Source organism: Scardinius erythrophthalmus (assembly GCF_964197995.2).
Source record: "Scardinius erythrophthalmus genome assembly, chromosome: 17".
In the NCBI taxonomy this organism is placed as follows: domain Eukaryota; kingdom Metazoa; phylum Chordata; class Actinopteri; order Cypriniformes; family Leuciscidae; genus Scardinius; species Scardinius erythrophthalmus.
The window spans coordinates 14,504,733-14,526,117 of record NC_138237.1 but is presented as its reverse complement, the minus strand read 5'-3'; the positions used below and the strand labels follow the sequence as shown (position 1 = coordinate 14,526,117).

At 36.4% G+C, this 21,385-nt stretch overlaps 1 protein-coding gene across 1 annotated transcript in view; it reads left to right on the top strand.

Annotated features, from left to right (window-relative positions):
• The window catches only part of unc5da (unc-5 netrin receptor Da), a gene marked incomplete at its 5' end in the record, with an annotated part of 250,470 nt that overhangs the window by 152,887 nt on the left and 76,198 nt on the right, over positions 1–21,385 (top strand). The window contains one exon of the mRNA XM_081390218.1: positions 19,972–20,172. Within this exon, the coding sequence (XP_081246344.1) occupies positions 19,972–20,172 (201 nt within the window). The remainder of the gene's footprint in view (positions 1–19,971; positions 20,173–21,385) is intronic.

Below are 21,385 nucleotides of genomic sequence, written 5' to 3'. Positions count from 1 at the left end.
AGTGAACATTTTTATTAGATTTTTATTTTCATTAAAAGGGCTTTTAACTGCTATTGTAGGCTCATTTTTTAAATATAAGCAACTGATTTAGAGACACGCAAACTGCCGCACGGAAAGTTACAAAAAATGCCCTGCACACCGCCACGCGAAATGGGGTCTCGCGCACTCAACACGCACTACCGCCTACTGTACACCACGTTGACGTAATTTTTGCCGTGCGCACCTTTGTGTTTTTGCAGACACGCCGAGTATAAACCAAGCTTAACTAGTTTTTTCGCCATGATTTTCTCATTCCAATTTTCTGATTGGTGGAGATTTCTCTGCAGAATCATGGGTAATGTAGTTTTTCACCTGGAATTCCTCTATTAAACGATTAGTTAAATATTTAATAATCTAAATAATCTGGCCCGATTGCTTCAACAAAACCATATACCATCAATTAACAATCTTATAGCTCAAAGTTTAAAGTTTTCGTTAAAAATCAATTCTATTATGGAGAAAATTGAGATTTTTACTTTGGGAACCAGACTGTTGCACTCTATATACGCTACAATGGCCTTTTTTAACAGATTGCACTTTTTAGCTTTTAGCTTTTTAGCACTTTGTGGTGTTCTTTGCTATTTCAGAATGGAAAAAAAACTCAGGCTAATGAAGAGAGACACTTAAACACACATTTTAGGACCTCAAATGTCTTTTGGTGATAGTGAAGTTATCTTTTTGTGACAATGAGTGATAGTTTGTTGCTATTCAGCGAACAGTTCAGAAGTTCAGTGAAGATGAATTCTGCTCTGCTGAAAATACTGCAGGTTATCACTCATTCATATTTTTAATACAAACTGTTTCCTTCTTGAAATGACTTTCAGCGGAAAGGTTTTTCGACTCAGTTGTCATGAGCCGCTCCCTTAGCTTCAATCTGTCCTTCACTGAAGTGTTTTTTATTCATAGATTTGAATGTCTTTGCATCATTAGAATGTCTCTTTCTTGGCTAAAGGCCAATTCATACTGCACAGACAAACACCAACAAACAATTTAGAATTTTAGAATTGTACGGGATTTAGAATTTTATAACAAGTTACTGTCATGTTCACACTGCCCCAGCAGACACTGACAAATACTTATTGAACATGTTCAGTCAGGTGAAAACAAATCCCAACCAACTCCAACAGACGCTGACAGGGGTAACACACTGATCCAACAAAACCCAACCAATGTGTTTGTTGGCTTTGTGCAGTTTAAATTGGCCTTTACACATCCGTTTTCTTTGTTAGCATCAGGTTTTGTGAAAAGCAGTAAGCTAAAGTTGCAATGCTAGTGGAAGCTAGGCATGCTAATGGATATAGCATGTGAGAATAATGTACTAGATGAAATTCCTTGTGAAACCTGCTATGGGAAGGAAAGCAGGCGGTAGCAGTTAGCAGGTGACATTTCTACCACATAAACACTGGTTTTGTTCATATATAGATTTTTTTATGTTGAAAGTTTGCAAAAATGTCAAGTGAAAACCTCCAGCCCTCACAGGAAGCCATTAAACTGAGCTATGGCTTTAAACCGCTCTAATCCATGTCTCCGAGTCTGACATTTAAACTTCAGAGCCAGGGCAGCGGTGACCAGAGCCAGCGTTATAGACAGGAAATATCTCTCTGTGTGTAAACACAATTACACGTAATAGTTCGACTGCTGTGACCTTTTAATTCTAACAGACACGATTATTTTTATGGAAACAGGTCATTTTAGATTGTTCTGAAAAAGACATTTGGAAATCCTTTTATAGAGGATCACAAAAATGATATGATGTTTATGATATATATCTTTTAGAATATTGTATAATATTATATTATCTTGAATCACGGTACATTTGCAGATCCATTTTATATTGATAATTTTGGATTATTGAATCATTTTAATCAAATTCCTTTTAGACATGAAGGGATGTTTAACAAATGAATTGTTATAAACAGGTTTGCATTTATTAACTTTACTCAACTGGGTAGATTTACATGTCCAGTCCAGGTGAATTTTACCCGACACGATAAACTAAATAGACATTTCAAATGAATTCCTGTCTAAAGAGACATTTGTGACACTCGTTCCTTGGTTCTAATTATGACAGGACAGATTGTTTGATTGATGTTCCTGTATCGCGGGACCCTCATCGCTTAAATTGTGTGTCAGTCTTTTACGTCTTTGCCAGTTCGCTCATGTCATGTTGTAACTTCCTCAACTGTACTCAGAAGACACCAAACTTCCATTATAGAGGACAGTGGGGTGTCAGCTAGTGATTTCTCTGTTTTGTGAGAGTCGTTAAAAGCTCTGTCTCATCTTGCTGTAATGATTATCTCAGGCTGTGATGGATTCTGGGCAAAAAAAAAAAAAAAAAAGGTAAGAGGTGCAAGTTTTATGAGTGACATTTTTCCATATGCCACATATGCGCACTGACAGGAGAATAATGATATTAATAAATTCACCAGAACGATCCGCTTTCGTTCTTTTTGAGGGATATTAACTTTTTTATGGAACTCGGTTCCTCTCTGCTGCCAGATTTTTAATGAAATGACAAAATGACAACATTTAAGGTATATTTTATCTGTTCTGCTCCTAAAGCTGTCTGAGCACTGGAAAGAGGGATTGTAATATATTCTGAGGTTCATTTAATAATGCTATGCAATCGAAAGAGGAGGAGAGGCAAGAAACTCTATGTTGGCTCCATTTGGTTCAAGCAGGCAAGAAAGAGAGAGTGAACAGAGGGAAGAGAGACAGAACTGATTCCTACTCACTTAAAGGCTGTAATTACAAGCCTTTCTGCCTGATGGATGATAAGATTTTTTATAATGAATGAATGGAGATATTGAAAGGAGAGAGTGAATGGAATTGGCTTGCATATTGCACTCAAAATAACAGTCATTATAGATCTATTATTGCTAAAAAAAAATCCTGCAGATTTTATATAGAGAATATGCAGTATGTTTTCTTGAGTCACACATTGATCAACTTAGATTTAAGGGTTTTTAAATGTATCAGCATTCCCTTTCATAGAAATGCTGTTAGTTATTGAAAGGTCCAGTAATAAAACCAGAATCTGAATTACTGTTTCCTAATGCTTGTAATCCTGGCAGAAAGGAGTATTTAGGAGAGACCTGTATTGAATCTTAATGGGTTCCAAGTTGAAACAGTGAATGCTTGTAAAGATGCACGTTTTGAAAGGTTTGTGATATTTGGGATTATTGTAGGTTTTAATGTAGTTTTTATTATAGTCTTTTGTGGTTAGTATTTGTTTTTGGAAGGTTTCACTTACTGTTTCACCAATTTTTTTTTCTTTTTTTTTTTCTTTTTTTAAATTAGTATTTAGCATTAATTTTCTCAGCACTGTAGTTTTATTTTTATCTAGTGACTATTTTTTTTTTACTGCAGGTGAGTTGTAATGGTTTAAAGCTTTATAATATAGCCCTAATGTTTTGGGTCAGTAAGATTTAAAAATAATAATGATAATAATTTTATTCAGCAAGGATGAATTAAATTGATTGAAAAAAAATGTATCACTGTTTTAATAATAATAAATGTTTTTTTAAGAATCAAAACAGCATACAAAGATTTCTGAAGGATCGTGTGACATAGGGGAGCGCGGGGCACAACGTAACACGGGGCTATAGTTGTAACACACTTGTTTTAAATACTTCCACACATGCTAGCATGACGAAACTTGGTGTATTTACTAGTTGCCATATCAACACTATATAGAGAAAAAATTGTGGGAATTTTTTTATTTTTTTTTGGAAGATATCCATAGACATTTGTTTAACCATAGCAAAAGTAAATTTCTTACTTAAGTTAATTTTTCATCTCTATTTTTTGTGTTTATTTAAAATTAGACAAATCTGATATTATTTTAATCTCCAATATGTTATTTAACAGTTGAGATAGCTCTTTAATGCTTCGCTAACTAGCAGAAGACACTAGCAGGGTTTAAATCCCAGTTGTGCAGGCGGGGGCATGTTGTCACACTGCGTTACAATGTGCCCCTAAATATGCTATTATATTCTATACTTTTATTAATTCTATTGAGAAAACATGAGAAAAAGGTGAATAAAGACTGAGAGTCAATGTTCAGAAATTACTAATTATTTATTTGTTTTGAACTATGTTGTATAGCTGTGTTTTCCTGTGTTCGAAGTCAAAACTCAAAAATGAGTTTATATTTAATTATTAAAAATTGCCATTATTTTATATGAAAAAGTTAATTATTGTATTTTATTTAGAAAATATTTTAGTTTGTCTTGTATATATTTTTTATTAGATCAGATAACATTTTAAGCTGTCATATGGTCATGTTACAATGTGCCCCACACATGATACAATGTACCCCACCTATGGGGCATGTTGTCACATTTCACTTACATTCTTTCGGGGTATATCAAGAAAAAAGTATATACTGTATTAATATAACAAAACCACATAATTGTACTAGACAACAATTATAGGAAATACTAGTACTAGTATTAGTAGGAGTACTAGTAGGAAATTAATGTGGGGAAAACAAAAATACTCTGAACCATAAGTAGATTTACACAAACTGAGAAAGTCAAAAAGCGTTACTTTGTGCCCCGCTCTCCCCTATGTCTGCTGAAAATTAAGCTTTGTCATCACAGGAATAAATTACACTTTAAAATATATTAAGATAGAAAACAATTATTTTAAATTGTAATAATATATAGCAATATTACTGTTTGACTGTATTTTTTTTTTATCAAATAAATGCAGCCTTGGTGAGCATCAGAAATGTCTTAAAAAAACCTTTCTGACCCCAAACTTTTGAAAAATAGTGTACAATGTTTCAAAAACTATTAATCTGTGTGAATTTTAAATTCTATGAAAGTCATTCAAATATTTTAGTTTACAATTTTTTTCTTTCAGTTATTGTTTTGAATCATTTAACGAAAATGTCTTAATTTATTTTTTTGTTAACGATGATAATTTTGTTTGAGAATGTTACACCATTATTTGAACTAGTTTTTACCACACTTTATACATCGGATAACTCTTCCTCTAAATGAAACAATGGACTTTGCATGTCAGTCAAATGGCCCTTCTTGTCTACTTTGGTGTTTCTTGACCAAAATGTTCTATAGCCAAAAGTCTGTCCAATTGTACATTAAATGTAAAAATCCTTTTGTGGTATAGAAATCCCACAATTCAACTTTTCCCTGGTTGCCTTTCTTTTCTTAGAGAGAGAGCAAGTGAGAGAGGGAGATAGGGATTTGGCTAAGCATCTAAGACATCCAGAAGACAGAGTGAATGCAGCGTCTTCATGATTCAGACAGATGTTTGCCACAGGATGCATTCAGAGGGACTTCCCTTGAGAGCAAGAGAGAGAGAATCAGAAACCCGACCTTCATTTAGCAGTCTTTCAGTCCCCGGTTATCCAGCTACCTGAGGAGATTCCTCTGCAATAGCATTTTAGTCCCGATTTCCCCCGTGATTCGTTGATATCGTATCGCATATTTGAACAGATGGTGAACAGAAATGATCCGTAAATCTGTATGAGCTCCGTACATTCACACTCTCCTCGAGTTATAATGCCCCCTGCTGCGGCTCACGGTAGGGCTTCAGATCAATCTCTCTCTCTTTACTTTCTTCTTCTCTCACCCTCTTTTACTTCCTTCTCATCGTTGTCCTCCTCTCCCGCTGAGTTTCTTTCACCTGTCTCCATGTTCGGCTCTGATCAGCGCCTGAATGAGAGAGCCATTTACACTGACTGACAGAATGAGACTCCTGCCAAACTCGATAGAACTAGCGTGTCAGGGTGAGTTTTGTTTAAAGAAAATGAACGGAGGGACGGTCGATCGTTTTTAGTTAGATGGTGACCAGGCGGAAGACATCCTGAAACAGGCGAACTTGACTCTGAACGGTTCAGGTTATCACGGGCCTCGTGCGGTTTGGATTCTCGTTGTAGATTCTTGCCTCTTGCTGCTTGATGCCTGGGAATGAGCCATTCGAAACGAGGAATCTGCCATCTATTTATAACTTATGAAGCTCATGAATTTTTACTGATTCTGCGGAGACGTAAGATGTTATTTCGGGAGGATTATGGTAAAGGTGCTTTCTTGAACTCTCTTTCCATGCACTTGATATCATCTGAACACTCACCCTGATGTTGTCTGAACTCTCTATACCCCTTAAAAGAAGTTCTGCAAGGAAACGCTTCTGGAGCTGTACTGTAGGTTTGGAGACTGCGTGTGGGAAGCAGTCGTGTTTCTCTCTCTCTCTTCTCCTTCTCCTCCCTCCATTTCTTCGGTGTCTCACGGCTCAGTGTGATTCATGATTAATGTGCCTGTCATGCTCATCAAGAGCTCAGAAAAGCCTTTTGGTTGTTCATAGTCCCTCTGTTTCTTTAAGCTCTTCTATTCCTTTAAGCTTGTTTCTTTAAGCTCTTCTCTTCTCTTCTCTTCTCTTCTCTTCTCTTCTCTTCTCTTCTCTTCTCTTCTCTTCTCTTCTCTTCTCTTCTCTTCTCTTCTCTTCTCTTCTCTTCTCTTCTCTTCTCTTCTCTTCTCTTCTCTTCTATGTTTTGGCAAACATCTTTTCTTCTCCTCATTTCTTTTTTTTCACATCTTGTCTCTTGATTTTTCTTCTTTTCAGTTTCACTTCATTTCTACTTGTGCTTTGTTGGTCCAGAAAGAGGGATGGACAGAATGCAGTTGGTGTGTATCTGTATGTAAGCATATGTGTATGTTCACAACATATACTGTGTAGTAGGACATCAATATTTGAACAAAAAGAACAGAAGATCTGTCTCACATGATGCCGTGGGCTTAAAGAGTCAGGAGGTCACACTGAAGAGCTTGAAACATAGACTGCCATATCTGTACCCAGCTCACAATTGAAAGTAGGCTGGATCCAGGAGTCTTTTGATGAGAGATCTACAGAGAAATCACAGGATATGGGAGAAGGGTGTTCACATCCTGTAACTCTCTGAGGCCTAATGCTGTAATGCCGGGTTAGACTACAAAATATTTTTGTCTGTTACGATCTGTTTGATTCCTAAAGTCAAATGGATCATGCCAAAATCAGGCTGATATTGTGAGTGAACCCGGCATATGACACTGTAAACTACAGCTGTGTAAAAGCAACCCAGTTAAAGAATCCTTTCTTATTATAATTATCAGTGTTGAAAACAGTTGTGCTGCTTAATATTTTTGTGGAAACCTTGATATTTTTTTTGTTCAGGATTCTTTGGTGAATAGCAAGTTCAAAGGAATAGCATTTATTTGGAATTCAAATCTTTTGTAAGAGTGTCTTCACTGCCACTTTTAATAATGCATCAAGATGAATAAAAGGATTAATTTCTATTAAAAATGTTATAGTTAGTTTATATCATTGTTTGAATGAATGTCGCAGTGGTTAGTTGTAACACGCTTGTTTTAAATACTTCCGCACATGCTTGGATGACGAAACTTTGTGTATTTACTAGTTGCCATATCAACACTATATATATAAAAAAAAAAATCCGCCAATTTTTTTTTTTTTTGAAGATATCCATAGACATTTATTAAACCATAGCAAAAGTAAATTTCTTACTTAAGTTCATTTTTCATCTCTATTTTTTGTGTTTATTTAAAATAAGACAAATCTGATATTATTTTAATCTCCAAGATGTTATTTAACAGTTGAGATAGTTCTTTAATGCTTGGCTAACTAGCAGAAGACACTAGCAGGGTTTAAATCCCAGTTGTGCAGGCGGGGGCATGTTGTAACACTGCGTTACAATGTGCCCCTATTAGAAATATGCTATTATATTCTATACTTTTTTATTATTTTTAATGGGGAAACGTAAGAAAAAGGTGAATAAAGACTGAGAGTCAATGTTCAGAAATTACTAATTATTTATTTGTTTTGAACTATGTTGTATAGCTGTGTTTTCATGTGTTCATAGTCAAAGCTCAAAAATAAGTTTATATTTAATTATTAAAAATTGCCATTATTTTATATGAAAAAGTTTTTTAATTGTATTATATTTAGAAAATATTTTAGTTTGTTTTGTATATTTTTTTAATTAGATCAGATAACATTTTAAGCTGTCATATGGTCATGTTACAATGTGCCCCACGACATGTTACAATGTACCCCACCTATGGGGCATGTTGTCACATTTCACTTCCATTCTTTCGGGGTATATCAAGAAAAAAGTATATACTGTATTAATAAAACAAAAACACATAATTGTAGTAGACATGTGGGAAATTAATGTTGGAAAAAATAAATACTCTGAACCATAAGTAGATTTACACAAACTGAGAAAGTCAAAAAGCGTTACTTTGTGCCCCGCTCTCCCCTATACCTCGAATGCACTGTAAGTAGCTTTGGATAAAATTGTCTGCCAAATGCATTAATGTAATGTAATACAGTAGAGAAAGTATTTTGACAAAGCACACACTTAAACTTTAAGTGAAGTGAATGCTCTTAATCGTGTCTCCAGAAACTTTACACATTGCTCTGGTTTTAGATTTTGGATGTTCATACATTTAGGAATTGGGTATAGGAATGAAGAATATGGTCATGCAGAGTAAGGCATTAAAATGTGCTTTATAAGTACTAATAAATAGCCAATATCTTAGAAATATGCATGCTAATAAGCATTTAGATAACAGTGAGATTTGGACACTCAACTAAAGTGCGACCGAATCCTTTTTGAATGGTTTACACAGAAACACTCAGCAAAAGTGCACAACGGTTTGAACAATTTGAAGACATATTGAACCGATCCATTTTGGTTTTGCATTAACATCAAATATAGCATCTAGTGTAACTAAAGTAATCCCTAGTGTGAGTACTTGCCTACATCACTTCTTTATATACTTGTTTTACATACTTCATGGTGATGGCTGCTGATCTTTTCTAATGCTTTTTGCATGCCTGAAACAAGTATTACAACTTATGCAATGATTCGCTCTCTTTTTCAAAGGAAAAGGAGATATGTGAACAGAGCTCTGGGGCTTCCTGGGAACTTTGATCCCGTGGGACTGCGATTAGAAAAAGAAGCGACTCTCAGTAATATCACTTAGTGTAAAGCTCTTTGGAGACGGATGAAAAAAAGAAAGTCTTCGATCTAGAGCACTCCGGAAGGACCCTTGCTGTCTGTTCGCTAAATCTCTTCCACACATCCAAGAATCCTTTCAAAGGAATTTCATACCATCTGAAGCGCTCTGAAAATGATAGGAGGCATCTTCTGTGTACTTCTTGAGTTCCTTGAACCATCATGCCAGCAAACTTTTATGCGCTCGACCGTCCAGAAGTTTGTTGTGTATAAAAAGGACGCTGGACGAGAGGTTTATGCACGCAACTTTACTTTCAGAAAAACCGTAACTAACAATTTCAGACCAAAACAGCTGCAAACTAAACATGCAAACAAACTCAGATTAATTCGTCCTGAACGGACATAACAAAGTTTTCGTGGTTTTGTTCCATTTGATGTAACCGTCAAACACGTCTCATAATCAAATTGCAGCACATTAATAATGACTCTTTCTGTGAGAGCATTAAGCTGCATCACAGGGGACGAGATCAGAAACAAACGAAATTCGACAAAACTTTACCCTGTCCTTTTAATTCTACCATCTGAGACGGCCTAATTAAATTCAGTCCAACGCAAGTACATGCACAAAAGCGACACTTCCTAACCTTTTCTGAAATGTCAGTGTTACTTAAGGATGTTTTGTTTGTACTAATTAGCTAGCGACTGTGGCCCTGCATTTGAATTTTGAGTAGTGCTGTAATTACACTTCTGCTTTGTAAATTTATGTAGTAGCAGCTGTTTTATTATAAGTAATGATATTTAGGATCAGCTTTAGAGACTGCAGTATCTCTCTCTCTTTCTCTCTCTATAACTCTTCTGTTCCAGACCTGGTGAAGTCTATGGCAGCATGTAAACTGAAATGGAACTTCATACTTTAAGGGGCTCATTTGGAACATATGCACAACTATATGTGTCATTTACAAAAAACTCAACTCATTGATTTTAATAAAGGCATGCAACAAGAGGAATTTTCTGATAATCTTATTCAAAAGTTTGAGGTCATTAAGATTTTTTTTTGGAAAGAAATTAATACTTTTATTCAGCAAGGATGCATTCAATTTATAAAGTCACAGTAAGGCATTTGCAGCGTTACAAAAGATTTCCATTTCAAATAAATGCTAAACTTTCTATTCATCAAATAATCCTGTAAAAAGTAACAGAGTTTCCGCAAACATATTAAGAAGCACAACTTTTTTTTAAATTGGCAAATTGGCAATAAGAAATGTTTCTTGAGCAACAAATCAGCATGTTAGGATGATTTCTGAAGGATCGTGTGACACTGAAGACTACAATAATGGCTGCTGAAAATTCAGTTTTGCCATCACAGGAATAGATAATATTTTAAAATATATTGAAATAGAATAGAAAAATAGAGTTATGAAATAGAGTTATTTAAAAAATAAATGCTGCTTTGGTGAGCATAAGAGACAAAAAAAATCAAATGACCTCAAACTTTTGAGTAGTATTGTATATTGCGCGCACAATTTTGGGGAACATTTTTATGTTTTTTTAATCATTCAAAAAAATTTGTGTTAAATGATTTATAATTTATACTTTATCTACGAGACCGGCAATGGTTTTCCCCTTAAAATTTTATGAAACAAGGAATCATATTGTCCTACTTTTTAGAATAGCATTCGTGTTAAAGGAGAACTCCGGTCAATTTTAACATTGAGCTCATTTTTTTGTACATTTGGAGTGCTGTCAATACAGAGAACAACGACAAAAATCGGTGTTGCCTACACTGAGTTATTCTATTTTTAAAATTTGCACCCTGTTGACTTCAATGGGGCAAGTTTTAAACCTGCTTTTAGCCTCCTAACATCCTTGATGTGTCATTACAAGTGCACAGAAAATGTGAGTGATTCCTTCAGAGTGAACACGAGTGAATCTGACTGCAGTAGATGTAAAAGATATGTATAAAAATTGATGTTATTTAAGCCAGCGCAAATACCTGTGTTTACATCCTGTTTTCGGTTGAAGTCCAAAGTAATCGATTGCCGAGTTCACGCGCATAGGTTTAGTTACCTATGATCACGCGCGTGAGCAGTAAACATAATCAGTAAACATTTGTTTACTGGGCTTTGACGGGCTGCTTTCGTAATGAAGCATTATGGGACATCGTTATTTTCACATCAGCAGTAATCCGGATTCTGGAGCCCAATCACATTAACTCTTTTTTTTTATTCTGTAATTTTACATCAATCTATTGTTGTGTTTCCACGCTCTATTTCCTAAACCTCCATCTCCCCCTTCCTTTACCCCTCTCTCATCTTTTTCTTTCCCTCTCTCTCTGTGTTATCCAATCACACGTTAGATTCTTTAATCTGGTAATAGCACTGTGGAGGAATTACAGAAATCCTAGAATGCTACAGTGCAGAGCTGAAGCATTTAAAGGGATAGTTCAGCCACTGTGTGTGTGTGTGTGTGTGTGTGTGTGTGTGTGTGTGTGTGTGTGTGTGTGTGTGTGTGAGTGTGTGTAAGGCTGATCTACGTGTGTTATTGTTGTGTGTATGTGACACGGGTTCATCACCCTGTTGAGAACTGCAATTATTGTGATCTCTGTACCAGAAGTCTGTCAAAACTCCCCAAGGTGCACCTTTCTCTCTTTCTCTGTCTGAAATGCACGCTTTGCACCATTTTCTACAGTATTTGCAGAACAGAGGAAAATACAGCTTACTTTTGTGCAGAAGCTCATATGTTCACTGTATCTGCAGTGAGGTCCAAAAATCTGAGGCCACTAGTGAAAAAGGTTCTCTTTTGTAAAGTTTTCTCAATTGAATGCCAATTTATGTTGGTACAAAATATATTCAACATCACAATTAAGGGGAGGGGGGGTATGAATTTCAGGATTTCTCTTAGTATCTGCTTTGTTTCTGCTTTAATGGCAGCAGTCGAGTTGCATGAACTCCACAAGTTTGTGTAAAACCTGATGATCATGTTCTCCAGCATACAGTATGATTCAAAGTGCATCTTGTGTTTCGACAGAAATAAGAACATCTGACCTTCTGTACAAATTACTTCACATTTTTGCTTACTTGATTAGTGACCTAAACTAGCCTGGGTTTCCCCATGCTGCCTTGCGCACAGCGCAATCTTATTCACGCTGCTAGGCAGCCTGGATACCATGGACCAGATTTTCGCCTCAAAAAGGGAACCAATCACTGAACGGGGAGGGAGCAGCAAGACGATGACGACGTCTATGCGACACACCGAAGCAGTTTGTTTATATCTATGGATCCAACATGGCATCAGACACGAGTTACCTTTCGATGCAGCCTTAGATAGTGTTAGTTTAGAACGCAAGTTTATTTCGTCTTCTTCCTCGTCGAATTTCTGTCGCTCTACATACAGTACGTCATCTGTTATAATTGAAATGATTGCCTATGAGCTACGTACAGGCGCATTTGATAGACATTCGTAGCGCCCAATAAACGGCTCTGGGCATTCGTAAACCACGCCTCAAATATTAGAAAATGAACATGTGGTTCCCAGACCACGTCTCAATGAGAACAGTTCACCTTAAACATTTCTTATTTATTTTGCACAATAACTTTTCTGTCAAAATGAAATGAAAAAAAAAATTTCTGTGTGGTTTGGACTCAAGTCTAAATAGAAAGCAAAATAGTCTGGTCTAGTTCTTCCTTTCTGTGTATTTATGTACCAGTGATTGGGATGCAGAAGCTTTGTGTAAGTCATTTTTCACAGAATATGTTATCCTCTTAAATGCTTATTTGTGCTGGTGCATATTTAAACAAATCATGACAAAAGAACCAATGGTCTGACATCAGTGACTTCAAACCTGCCACAAATAAATATTGTAGGCGAGTATGTGAACTGAAGATAGACTTTATATTATTCCTATACTAAATGTTACTAAGCTTTTTTTTATTTTTTTATTTACTTTTTTTTTTCTATTAATTGCAAATTTAGGTTTGATGCTGTTATCCTAGAATCCTAATTGCTTCTCTGATTAATACAGCTCTAAAGTGCTAAAAAAAAGGACAATAATAATCTAGATTCTAGAATATCATTTTAAAGAAACTGCCTTATTAAATAGTTTCAATGTGGTTATTAATTTACCTTATTTTAACAGTAACTTGGCCCACTACAACTTGAAAACTGCTTCCTTAACACTATACGTAGGCCTACTAGTCACGTCTGCAGCCATCAGAGCTTGATTCCTTTATCACTTCTTGGTCAGAATAGTTAGCATGTTTGTATTTCGCGTGTGTGTGTTTTACGGCGTAGACCTCTCAGTGTGACAGACAGGTGTGTGTGTGTGATAAACTTATTGCTCGGAGCTGATGGCAATGACATCTTGTTTTGCTCCCGTAGCGTGAGATGTATCTAGCGTCCGCGGTTATTGCCGGGGTGGCCCGCCACTCGTATATCATTGCTGTGGCAACCTGCTCGGCCCTGACAGGGGGGATTGAGAGGATGCGGTCGGCCATTTTGGTGTTTCTGCCGTGTCACGCTGTGGATTTAGAGAACAGATCGGTGCTTTTATCAACTAATGCAAATGGGAAACATTAAATAGCTGTCAGAAGACTTGATACAGGGAGGTTTGGAAAACACGCATACGCTCAATCACTGAAATCATCCTCTCGCTCTCTCTCTCCTCACGCACGCACACACATACAGACTGCTCAAAAGCCCCTCAGAGAGGCAGTCAGGATTGTGTTATTGTGTCTGAGCCGTGATTGCATTAGGATGTCATGGTCACTTTCGTTCTATCAAGAACTAACACTACATAACAAAAGCACCACCACAGAGAGAAACAAACAGAAAAACCCAGGTCTCCTTGGATCGCACACCAGCAGTCTCTTAAAAATAAAAGCTTCAAACCAAAACAGTTTTCACTCTGATGCCACAAGAGAGCCATTTTGACTTGCATCATATTTTTTTAAAGAACTTAGTAAAACTTTTTTAATCTCGAGAGAAGCATAGGCAGAGTCAAAAATGAACATTCTACAGGTACCAAATGTGATTTAATATTTGATTCGATACTACATAAATATAGTTCACCAGTTGGCCAGCACAACATGCACAACATTATTACTTTGTATAGATCAAATTTTAAGAATGATAGTCTGACTCTTGCTGATTCAAGTTATTTTAGCGATTCAAATTAAACTGTCTACTAAAGAAAACAGTTGAGCGAACTCATTAATAATAAATTATTATTATTATTATTAGTGGTGAAAATGTAATTGTTCGATTTTGGGTTTATTGTTATTATTTGTGGTGAAAATTTATTTGTTAAATTTTTTTATAATAATTAGTCCATGTCTTTAACAACTTTTATCGCAACTGAAAGTTGACAAAACAATCAACTTTGTAGCATACATATTTAAAATGTAGAATAAAAAAAATATATATATATATCTGGATAAATGGACCAAACCAAAGTCTTTAACAAGTCTTTATTTTCATTACAGGTAAGTGTAAGATGGATTGTTTTGCTCGGTTGTTCTGGAGTGTGTTTCTATGTGTGTTAACACTCTTCAGATATAGATTCTATATTTTCTGTCAGCAACAAACATATGGTCCTCCCCTCAATAACAGTTATTGCTCTCTATAAATCAGTTTGCATACATTGCAGACAATGTCCACGAGTCTAAAGAAGCTCTTTCCACCCGTTCTCATTTGCACTTTCTCTCTCTTTCTCACTCTTTTTCCCTCCCTCCCCACTCTTTCTCGCTATCCTTTCATCTGCGGCTCAGTCAGATGACTATTTTTCCCTTTCATCAGACTGCCATCATGTCAAGCACTCCTGAACATCTGTGATGGTGGCTGGATAAAAGCGTGTGGTGTGCGAGTCCAAATGTGTGCGCTTGTGTTTGAGCGTGTTGCGATTGTGTATTTGCTTGTAAATGTGAATACATTTGTTTGTGGGCGTGCAAAAAATTGCATTAGCACACATTACAGTATGGAACTTCACGGTCCAATATGTTTGTCCATGTTTTTGAATATGGATGTGTTCACACTCCTACCTGGTGCTCTCTGTGTGGGAGTATTCATTCTAAAAAGAAGCATGAGCACAAAGCATTGGGATGATACAAACAAGACACTACCATTAATTCTCTTATAGAAAATAATGTGCGTTTTGTTTACATGTCTGGAACAAAGAGGAATGGGGGTGGAAGATGGAGAGAGAGCCATTGGAATCCTTTTAATATCTCAATTGTTTATCCTAGACAGCACTGAAAAGAAATTAAGGGCAAATGGAGACTTTTCTCCTACTTACATATATTTTTATATTCTCTTACGAATTACTTTAGTTTCAAAAGAGATCTCAGTAATATATACCAAAGATACCAAATAGATTCTAAAAGTGCGTGTCATATTTTTCTGACACAAACTATCTGTTCTACACATCATTTGGTCGTGGATGAATCAGACTTTTCAAAAGATACTTTTTATTTATTATTTGTCTTAGATTTGTGTTAGAACTTTTTGAAAAGTATCTTATGCTCACAGAGGCTGCATTTATTTGATCAAAATGACAGAAAAATATTTGATTACATTTTAAAATAACTGTTTTCAATTTTAATATTTTTTTTATTACATGGCTTGGTTGAATTCTAATGTAGAATGCGGCCTGTTATTTCTTGATAACAGACCGCTGCTAAGTATAACACACCGTTGCCATGAAAAACAGAGCGTTGCTATGGACGCAGGATTCTAACCGTAGAGACAGAACAGACTATTTTCTTTAGCGGAAGCAATACAATTGTTTTTAAATCAATATTTTGTGTCAAATTATTGATTTATTTGGTAGGTAGCCGTAGCCTTGTAATAAGCGGGATAATGTAGAGCTTCGCTTCCGCTTAGCGTCGGGGTCCTGATCAGCCTGTCGGAGTTGTATTCGCTATAACAACCGCCTCGCTCTACATCATGGGTCACCAAACTAAGGCCCGTCACCCCCTTTTGACTGGCCACCCAGCCCCTCTGCCCCCCACTACTTGAACCGGCCCTATGAGGCAATCCCCTAAAGTCGTCATGGCCTATTATATAAATATAAATATAAATAAAACTTGTGTGCAAATTAATTAATGCAATGCGGAACTACTGTTAGATACGCGGGTTCTTTAGGGACACCTAATCTGTAGCTCCGCCTTAGCTCTGAAGCTCTGAAGCAGGCTGCGATGTTAAGATTGCAATGCTGGAATATGTTGAGAGAGAGGTGTGTGCGCGATCGAAAAGTCGCAAAGTGTTTACTTATATTTGTGTGTGTGTGTGTATGTGTGTGAGTGAGTGAGTGAGTGAGTGAGTGAGTGAGTGAGTGAGGCGCGGGCGCGATCAAACAGTGGAAACATAAAAACATACTCCGTCATTTTGTTTTATACAGGACATCATTCAAACTGCAAAGTGTAAGGAAAAAAATATATTAATCTGAAATGTAGCAAATTAATTTTCAATTCATTCAGGTACAATTACCAAACATATCTTAAGGTCTTTTTAGTCTTTTTATTAATTTAATTAATGAACTAATTATATAAAACTATTGTCAGTGCACTACAAATAAACTGGTTATATGCCTTTTCTTTATTAATAAAACTTATTTAAAAAAATACAAGGCTTAAGACATTTATTTTCATTTGGTGGAACAGCCTGAGACATGCACAAGCCTTCTGCATTTTTGTTTTACTTTTCCCTCCATTGTACCGAACTCGTACCGAACCGTGATGTCTGAACCGAACCGTGACTTAGGTGTACCGTTCCACCCCTAATAGAGAGTGCAGTGTTTTCAAAGAACAGTGGACCAACGATTATTTTTAAAGTGAAGAATAACTTTAATTAAAACAAAGTGTGAAGACTCGATTACTACTTTTGCAAACCACTAGTAAAGATAAACAAATATGTGCCAGGAATCAAGTGTGGATATAGTAGTGGGGATGGCTGTGCCAGGCTAGTAATCTCTGCTACACAATGACGCCTGCTGGTGGTCATTTTGGTCTGGGTCATACAATTCTATGTTATATAGCTGACCCAGCCCCCCCATCACAGTCCGGAACGATAATGTGGCCCCCAGAGAAAAAAGTTTGGTGACCCCTGCTCTACAATATCCCTTACATATAATTTTCAGCATCGTTACTACAGTCTTCAGTGTCACATGATCCTCCAGAAATCATTATAATATATGCTGATTTGGTGCTCAAGTAACACTTCTAATTATTTATGTTGAAAACAGTGTTGCTGCTGTCATAGAGTGGGATATTTGTATATTTTTGTGTGAATTGTGATCAAATTTATTTAAAAGCAACAGAAATGATTTGAAATATTTTTGTGGAAATTATGATTATGATTATCTTTTTTTTTTTAACAGCATTTATTTGAAACAGAAGTCTTTTGTAACAATGTAAACGTCTTCACTGTCACTTTTGAACAATGTAATGCATTCTTGCTGAATAGAAGTATTAATTTCTGTCAAAAGAAAAAATAAAAATAAAATCTTACTGAGCCCAAATGTTAGATCTATTATGACATGATTTTAGAAAGGGTTAATAGTTATTTGTCTTTTGGTTAACATTATTTCCCCTATTCTTGTGTCATTGGTTATGTCAGCATAAAAGGAAAGTTATGGTAGTAAAAGTTCATGTTGCTGAAAGATTACAATGGCACATTGATGAAATGTTCACAGTAAGACCAGGCATGCATATTAGAAAAGTACATGTTGACTTTAAGTCTACTGAGCTATGAAAGAAACACTTAAGTGATAAAATTGTCCTCTGGTGTGAGAGAGACGGTAAGAGAAGGAGGGGCAGGTGCGAGGGCTGTGATTTTCTCAGTGTGAGCAGCACACGCAGGCATTTCTCTATTCATTCTAATCAGGATGAATCAGGTATGTTTGCCAGAGGATTACACACCTGTGCACACACACACACACACACACACACACACACACCCTCACACACACAAAGTTTCCCAGGGAAGGATTACAAGTCAACAGAAATCTCTATTATGCTTATTTCAGTCAGGGGAAATCGTTTCCAAAATATCCCATCCAATTACGTCTGTGACAGTTTTATTAGTGAGGGAGAGTCTTGTGTGTGTGTGTGTGTGTGTGTGTGTGTGTGTGTGTGTGTGTGTGTGTGTATACGCACATGCAGTGACAGAAAGAGAAATGGAGTGAGCATGAGAGAAACGTGAAGAGCGAGGGAGAGGAGTGCTTTAAATCACTGTGTGCTTTGAATCACAGTGGATATTTCAGCTCCTGTCACTCTTGTGTGGCTCTTTTATCCACGAGACACTTTTAGACCCTAAATCTTTCTTCAAATATCCCTGTGTGAAATGGAATTTCACACCCGTACGTGGTCGATTTCATGGGGCATGTCAGAACGGTTTTCCAGTTTTAATAGCCATTTTATTATATATTTACAGTGCTTGTTTTTTTTTTGTTTTTGTTTTTTGGCTTTTGACCCTTTATTTGACAGATACAGTGGAGGGTTACAAGAAATTTTAGGGGAGAGAGAGCAGAGTGTCTGCCTGTCTCCAGCACATTTTTTTAATTGTTCTTTCTCATCATATTTATACATTTTTCTCTAAATTTCTTTTCATTCTTTGTCATCAGTTTTAATACTTCAGTTTTGATATTTCTTTGTCAGGTTGCTTTGCTCTATTTTCATTTTTCTGTTTCAGTTGTATGCTGTAATGTACAATTTGTTTTTATTGCTGAAATAAGACTTTGCGTTTTGCTGTAAAAGGACCTTTACATTTGCCAAAAATATAACTTTTTTGTTGTTAAAAACAAACAAGCAAGCTCAGTCCAGGTTAGAAAAAGTAACACAAAGTAATTTAATGCAATTGTTGACTTTTTAAGGGAGTAATACAATATTGTAATGCATTACTTTAAAAGTAACATTCCCCAACATTGGTGCTAACTATGGCACAAGACTTCAGACACAGATTTAGTTTTTTTTTGTTGTTGTTGTTTTTTTGTCTGTGTTTATTGCAGAATTGTATCGTTTTCTTGTATAGAATGGAACAATTTTGGTTGTGAGCACAATCATTGTATAAAGGTTTAATGAAGTGAGAGCTTTACCCAGAATTTCACAAGATCAGCCTAGTCCAGCTATTACTGTGACCTCAAATGCTCACAGAAGCCGACTCAACTGTCACATAGACAACTGTGATAGACATATATTCACCTACAATTATCGTCCTAGAATTTGCTAAAAGCATGAATAATGTTTATGAATCTGTCTAGCGTATGTTTACGTAGAAAAAAAGAATGTAAAAGTAGCGCAGTGAAATGCAATATTCCCTTACTGAAATATTACTTTATTTATAATCAACATTTTTGTCATGATCATTACAGTGAATGTGGGATTCCTGGAAATGTAGTGCTGCCTTAGGACAGTCAAAAATTAGGTATTTTAGGAGCCAGAGTAATTAAGTTACCCACCTTTTGGAGAAGCATTTGCGTTGGCAAGAGTGTATATGGTGCCTGAAAATGTTTCCTCCATTAGCAGCTCACTAGGTTTTGGAACAGAGCAAATATCTGCATATAATGTGAAGCTACGGAGCCAAGAGGAGCTGTCCATGGTTCTGTAAATGCTTATGCTGTTGAGTATCTGCTGGCTGCTGTCCCTGGTGCTGAAATTCACCTTCAGCAGCTTTAGGGCAGTTTTCACTTTATCTCCCGTTGTCACCGGCTCATGTGGTGCTCGTTTGAAAACGTCATCCAACCTGAGAGCGCTTTTCAAAGTGATTGACAGGCCAGTTAAGGAGTGAGTAAGCTTGCTTTCAAGGAGCCCTGGCTGATGTGTCTGATTATAGGAACTCGAAGATAGGTAGCTGTCATCCGAGTGGATTTGCTCGGTTAGACGTTCTTACTTCATGTTGAATGAAACTGACTTTTCTCCTAAAACTGACGCTTAATTCCTGAATGTTTGTTGCAGGGTCACGTGATGGTCTCTCAGCGATGTCTGGAACGCTGCCTCACTTCTTGCAGGAGCCCGATGATGCGTACATCGTCAAGAGCAACCCCATCAAACTACGTTGCCGTGCACGGCCCGCCCTCCAGATCTTCTTTAAATGCAATGGGGAGTGGGTCCATCAGAACCAGCACACTTCCTTGGAGCACACCGATCTAGGAACCGGTAAATACACACACTCTGTCTTTCTCTTTAGTGCACATTCTATCTGTTTCTGTCTTTCAAATACAAACATCCTGCAGTGTCTGATGGGAGAGTGGTGTCTAGAATTTCAAATCCTACAGCAGCAGATATTTGGCTCAACTTCTCCCGCCATTTCATCTTTCAGTTCACTGCCCATCAAACATAGTGTGCTATCTGTAAGAGCTTGAAAGAGACTGATTGTTGCATTTAGTGTTTGCTGGTGCAGATTTTGACAGCAGAAAGGACTGATCCAGTGATGCAACACAGTGAAATATTACTTTCATCCCCCTGTCAGATCAGTACTTGACCCAGCTGTGAATTGCTGCTTTATATTCAAAAACGTTTGAAAAGCAGCCTGGCTCATTTCAGGCATGTTTTTTACCTTTTGTACTTATTTCTTTCATCTTTATCTGTAATTGATAAAAGAGACAACTGTTAGTGGCTGGAAATATTTACAGATTTTGAATGCTACCTCTATTGAAAGCTTTAAAATAGACTACTAGTGAGGACAAAAGCTGACTTTTTGCTGCTTATGTAGACCGGAAGTCATTCACTTCCGATGGAGAGTGTCAATGTGAATATTTTACATAGTATGCAATCATCATACATCATATCAATCAATGTGCAAACAGTGAAAGTTGTCAGTACATTTAAATTTACATTTAATCATTTAGCAGATGCTTTTATCCAAAGCGACTTACAAATGAGGAAAACAAATGAGGAGAACAACAGAAGCAATCAAATCAACAATAGGGCAACAATATGCAAGTGCTGTGACTAGTCCCAGTTAGTCTAGCACAGTACATGTTGCAAGGTGTATATATATATATATATATATATGTATGTATGTTATATATATATATATATATATATATATATAACATATATATATATATATATATATGTATGTATGTTATATATATATATATATATATATATATATATATATATATATATATATACATACATACATATATATATAAAGCTTGCAAGCTTCTGGAGGGCACATACGTCTGAATTAGAGAGTTTAGTATGGGGGAGCAGACCCAGTGGTCGTTCTGTAGGCAGTAGGAGAACATTAGTGCCTTGAATTTGATGCGAGCGGCTATTGGCAACTAGTGCAAATTGATGGAGAGGTGTGACATGCTCTCTCTTCGGCTGGTTAAAGACCACTCTTGCTGCAGCATTCTTTATC